The 6,136-nt window shown below is 37.2% G+C and overlaps 1 protein-coding gene across 1 annotated transcript in view; it reads right to left on the bottom strand.

Annotated features, from left to right (window-relative positions):
* Window positions 1-6,136, bottom strand: part of LOC117116742 (CD109 antigen-like) — a 41,160-nt gene that overhangs the window by 9,731 nt on the left and 25,293 nt on the right. Inside the window, exons 15-19 of the mRNA XM_033260834.1 lie at window positions 5,714-5,882; window positions 5,251-5,368; window positions 4,290-4,403; window positions 3,243-3,347; window positions 43-186 (exon numbers count right to left, since the gene is read on the bottom strand). Coding sequence (XP_033116725.1) covers window positions 43-186; window positions 3,243-3,347; window positions 4,290-4,403; window positions 5,251-5,368; window positions 5,714-5,882 — 650 coding nt within the window. The remainder of the gene's footprint in view (window positions 1-42; window positions 187-3,242; window positions 3,348-4,289; window positions 4,404-5,250; window positions 5,369-5,713; window positions 5,883-6,136) is intronic.

Genomic DNA, 6,136 nt, shown 5'->3' on the forward strand with positions numbered 1-6,136 from the left:
AAAGCAAAAAATAATATTATTTGAAATGTTCAATTACAGTACCTCAACCAAAAGCTGTTGTATAATAACATCTCTGACGGTTGACGACTGTGCCGACACACGTATGTCCATCAATTTTAATTTTTTGGGAATTATGGGAAAAGAGATGGACACACCATCTCCAGCAGGAATAACTGTTTTCACAACCTGCGGGAAAACGAGACAGGACGAACATGAGATGATTAGGATCGTGGATCATATAACGAAGAAAAATTACAAGAAATTTCAAAAATAAAAATCTGCAATAAGCCAAAATCTGTGATCTGGAAATTCAATCACAATGTCAATGGATCTGCTCTTGGATATTGTTGACAAGGTCTCACAAAACGATAGTGTAAAAACATACGCAAACCTGTGTGTTTGTGAGACAATACGTGTGCTTTTTACACATGCACATTCCTTGCCCTGTTCTGATTGGGAAGGTCAATAGACGGCTACAATAGAGAGGATTCAGCAATGTTTTTCCACAGCCAGTCACGTGATCTACGTTGGGTGTACCATAGAAAACCTAACAGAACAGTGCGATCAGTATGAAAGTATAAGAAAAGGTAATGTTATGGTTTCGAAAACAGCCACTCTGTTAATGTGAGAATAAACGGCAAGGAAAGGTAATACAATTGTTCAAAATAGTGTTTATTTACTTATTCTAGCTTCTCCTTGCATTGTATGTTTTGAAATTACACAAATCAATCGTGATGTTGGTAGTCTATGAGTGAGATACTTACCTGGATAACCGACTAATTGCCAGACCGGGAGAAATCGGTTTTGGTTCCCACGCAACGTCCGCTGTATCTGGGGGCGCACATCGATCTTGTTCGTTCAGTGGCGTTCCCCCCCACGGGTCGGATCCGCAAGTGCCAACTAGCAATCACTCAGCTTCTTTCCCTTCCGCATTCCCCAGCCGAGTCGTGGCTGCGGATGTTGGGGTTTCTCGCGAGCCTGGTAGACCTAGTTCCTTATTGCCGGCTTCGTATGCGAAGCATAGCGTTGGTAAATGCGTGCCGCCATGACGGTTGATGTAGGAGACCACGGTTGAACTGTCGGAATGAACTAGCACAGCTTTCCCCTTTGCCCGATCGACGAAGGCCTCCAGAGACCGACGAACTGCTAAAAGCTCCAGAACGTTTATATGACTGGTGGATTCTTCCAGCGACCAGTCCCCCACGATGCGCTCCGTGAACGAACAACCGCCCCAACCCCGAGGGAGGCGTCGGCCGAAAAGCAAAAGACGGGGAGAGGGTCGGGGAAAGACTTCCCGCCCTGAAGCACGTTCTCCTGAAGCCACCACCGGAGGTGCCTGGCGACAAATGCGTTCAAGGGAATCTGAGCTGACAAGTCCCGAGACGCTGGAGAGAAAAACGCGAGCAGATACAGTTGAAGAGGGCGCATACGAAGCCGGCAATAAGGAACTAGGTCTACCAGGCTCGCGAGAAACCCCAACATCCGCAGCCACGACTCGGCTGGGGAATGCGGAAGGGAAAGAAGCTGAGTGATTACTAGTTGGCACTTGCGGATCCGACCCGTGGAGGGGAACGCCACTGAACGAACAAGATCGATGTGCGCCCCCAGATACAGCGGACGTTGCGTGGGAACCAAAACCGATTTCTCCCGGTCTGGCAATTAGTCGGTTATCCAGGTAAGTATTCACGAAATAGACTTATGTGATCCTTTGTAGACCTTTGCTAGCGGGTTGAAGACTCTTGTGAATACCTAAACAGGCCATATATAGGCTAGGCCTATGCCCTACATTTGTCAAAAAAAATCTCAGATTCCCTTGGATGTCAATTCACACAATGTTTGTGTGGTGATTTTAGGGATATCAACAATCGACTCAGAGTAACTTAATTTACGTTCAAAAGAACAAATACAGCATTTATGATGATCTTTACAGCAATAACATGGGACAGCTGAAATAACAATCTCTGCTGTGCTATTATATTGTTTACAGCCAACACCCAAGTTAGATCATGTCACGCCCATCGACGAATCCCTCTATTACCAGAGCAGTTGGTTAAAACTGATGGTAAAAATGGAATATTTGTGTGCGCTGAACTGGAGATCTTTGTCCTCTAGTTAGGTTGTATACCATCAAGCACCTCAAGAGCACCACCTTTCAGATACAAGACTTGTATACAACTAGACCAATGTGCACATTAAAGTAGGGCTAAGAAGAATGTGCAACTGACGATCAGTTGCATGTTGCAGTTCCCAGGAGATATGTTCATATTTTTTAACACGTTGGCTGCCAGCGACGAGTATACTCACCCACAGGGTGTGGCTGAGGGTGCCAGGGACGAGTATGCTATCGAAATTGGGGTAACATTGTAGCATTTATAATTTCTTTGTTATACATTTTAGAGCAATGTGCACATTAAAGTAGGGCTAAGAAGAACGTGCAACTGACAATCAGTTGCATGTTGCAGTTCCCAGGAGACATGTTCATATTGTTTAACACGTTGGCTGCCAGCGACGAGTAGACTCACCCACAGGCTGTGACTGAGGGTGCCAGGGATGAGTATGCTTGTCGAAATTGGGGTAACATTGTAGCATTTATAAATTCTTTTTTACATTTTAGAGCCACGGACTCAACGGTCTGGTAGTTCGGGGATGATACACTCCTGGACGATAACAACCAATGACGTATGTGTGCATATTATGTTATGTTTCCGGTGGTACACTTGAGCATATACCCTCTGAACATATACCAACCCATGCAAAAAGCGGACAAGATAACTTGCAGTTGGCATAGCCAGTAAGAAGTGCAATCACAGTACTGTCGACGAGTCCATCCCCCAAAATTTTTCTCCCAATTTATTAAACACGTCATTTTGATAATATAATGTATGACTAGATAAAATTAAAAAAAAAAAAAATATGTTTGTACATGTAAACTTGTTTTGGCATACGGGAAGGCACCTTTAAAAAAGGTCTGGCAGTCCGCATGATAAATTTCTCGCCCTAGAAAACCACTGGCAAAAGCACTGTGAGAACCGAATGGCGGACATCGGCGCTTTAGAATTCCCCGTTTCCTGCTGAAGACATTTTACCAAACTAATTTTCATGGTTGGAATAAAATTTTTTAAATTGTTTTGCTAGGTGTGCTGTATAGTACTCTTACTGATTATGAGTTTGGTGATATAAAAAATAAAATAAAAATATGAATTGAAATTAATAATATTGACATACTAGTAATGATAACTTACCTGGTCCTTGCTAACATAAACCTCATTGATATTGTCTGTAACGCTGTTACTTGTGTGGAATTCAATGTTATCAAAATCTGTTGATTTGTGAAGAATTATGTCAGCCTTAAAAGAAAATTTTGAAAAAATGAGTCAATTATGAATATAAAGTTAAGATTATGTAGTTTAAAATAGAAGATATATTAATGTAAAATAACTTTACAGTTTGGTCCCTTAAATGATTTTCCTGAGTCAAAATTTGTAAAAAGTGGCCGACAAACCAAGCAGCAACATGCCGTAGCGCCCTAGTATATTAGAAGAGGAAACATTTTACGAATTAATTGATGTCTTTCATAAAATAAATGTAGGAAGTAAATTAAAAAACACTTTGAAAATGGTGAATGATTTTGGAAAACAAACTTTTAAATATTGGTCATTAAATTATGGAACAATTTATCATCAGGTATTCGTAGCAATATTTATTCCCTTTCCTTAAAATCCTTTAAAATTTTCATTTAATTTACCCATTTGTTTTTCTTTTCTGTTTCATTTATATATAAATATATATATTTATATACTTTTTTCTTTTAATTTTGTTTTTGTAATTGAATGTAGCTTGAGACCATACCCTGGACCTCAGGGAAGAACAGTGCACTAATACTGAGTATCCAGAATGAAGAAACATATCTTTCTATCTCTCTGTCACAAATTTAGTTTATAATTCAAAATGGGTCACATTTATATGATTTAATTGGATATATAATGACATTCATATGAAAACTGAATGCAAAATTGTTAGAATATAAAACATAGATGTATGGAAACTTGTTTGATAAAATAAGTTTGAATTCTCTGTATGGCAACACATACAAAGTAACTACAAAAAATGGTGAACCCTATATGATTAGTAACAAAATTTAATAAAAAGTTAGGCTATCATGAAATAAAAGATTCAAAGTATCAACGTAGTTGAGCCCAAATAAAAAAAATATATATTTAAAATCTTACCCAAGTTATGTTTTTTGAAAATAAAAAGTAACTATACATAAAATTCTAAACACTACTTACAGCAACATCTGTGGTTTGGTAGTTGAAGACTAAAACCTCAAGAGCTAGGTTTTCCCCTCGAATGACTGAGTAGGGTAGGTTTAAGGACACAAAGAATGGTTTGAAAACTGTCACCTAAAATTAAGAGATACAGACATAAAATTTGATTATCAATTTACTTTACAGTGATATATAGACACCCATACTATTACCTAATTCATTCTGCCAAGAGAGGTCAAAACCCAAACTCTTATTTAAACAAATTTGACAATTATATAAAATATGTACTTTATTTTTAAACTCTCACTTTTCTTCATGAAAAAAGGCCAGCCATACATTGCGTATGAGAGACTTAACATTTGTACACTATACAACAATGAACATGAACATTAAGCCTAGTTCTCACGAGAGACCTAGTATCAGGATCGAGAGCTAACCTTTAGCACTAACCGTTAGCCCCTATGTGAGAATGCCTGATCAGTTAGGGCCAACCATTAGCAGTATCCGGATACAGCTAACGGTTAGCAAGCGCTATCGGTTAGCACATTGAGCGTGTTTTTGTTATCAACCAATCACATATACGCGTTTACAATTTCCAATTTCTTATTGGCCAGTTATTCGATCTTCATATTCTTGGTATCCGGATCGGGATCCTCTCATATGGACGCACTGCAGCTAACGGTTAGCAGGATCCGGATCCTGCTAACCGTTAGCTGTCGTGAGAGAACATAGCCAAAGTCATTTTAAGAATCACAAACTATTGGTTGGTGTGATTAGCTGCTTTTGAAAGTAGACTTATATAAAGCATATGTAGCAAAATACTCAAGGTCAAGAATTAAGTTAAATTTCTGATCATCAAGAAGATTGGACAATAAGAAGTCAATATTCTTAATTTCAGTAAATAGAAGAGAATGTATTAACAAAAATGACGGAAAAAAAATACAAAAGATAAACGTAAGAATTTAGGAATGCAAGAAATCACCATTGATGTAGTTGGCACAATTCCAAGTCCTGTATCACTGGACAAAGCAAACGCACTTCCAATCCAAGATGTGATGGTATCTGGAACTTTGGCGGTGATGGAAACCGTTCCATCCTCTCTAAAATTGTGAAATAAAAAAAAAAAAAGAAAAACAAAATAATAGATACTAGATGTAGCAATTAAAACACTTTCGCACATTATTTCATCGTTGTTTAGAATATGTTCCCTTAAGTCCAACTGTCTGTGACAGTGTTGAATTATGCAGCACAATATGATTTACATTTTTTAATTCGTCATCATGAGAATATTAAACATTTTCAATTTCCTACGACTCAACTGTCCTTGACACAGAACTATCACGTCAAAGTTTAACCCAACGCGAAAATAAAGATGTTATTTGAAATATGCTGTACTCAAAATTAATTCTACATTTAACTTGTACAAAAAAATTAAAATTTTTTACCCGACAGTTGAGTCCGTCCACAGCCATGTTTCCGGAAACTCTCTACGCACAGGAGAATCGGTGACAGAAGACACTTCCTCTGATTCTATGGGCAATGTGTCTACGGCGGTAAAATCTGTATCAGGTTCAAATCCAGTTAACTCAGGACTGAAGGGACCTAATGCAAGGGCTGGTCGAAAAATAATAAATAATAATAATAATAATAACAATAATAATAATAATAATAATAACAATAATAACAATATTAATAATAATATTAATAATAATAATATTAATAACAATAATATAATAATAATAATAATAATAATAATAATAACAATAACAATAATAACAATAATAACAATATTAATAATAATAATAATAATAATATTAATAACAATAATATAATAATAATAATAATAATAATAACAATAACAATAATAA

This window comes from Anneissia japonica, unplaced genomic scaffold (genome assembly GCF_011630105.1).
Source record: "Anneissia japonica isolate Jap-2015-1 unplaced genomic scaffold, ASM1163010v1 scaffold287762_len338049_cov154, whole genome shotgun sequence".
NCBI lineage: Eukaryota > Metazoa > Echinodermata > Crinoidea > Comatulida > Comatulidae > Anneissia > Anneissia japonica.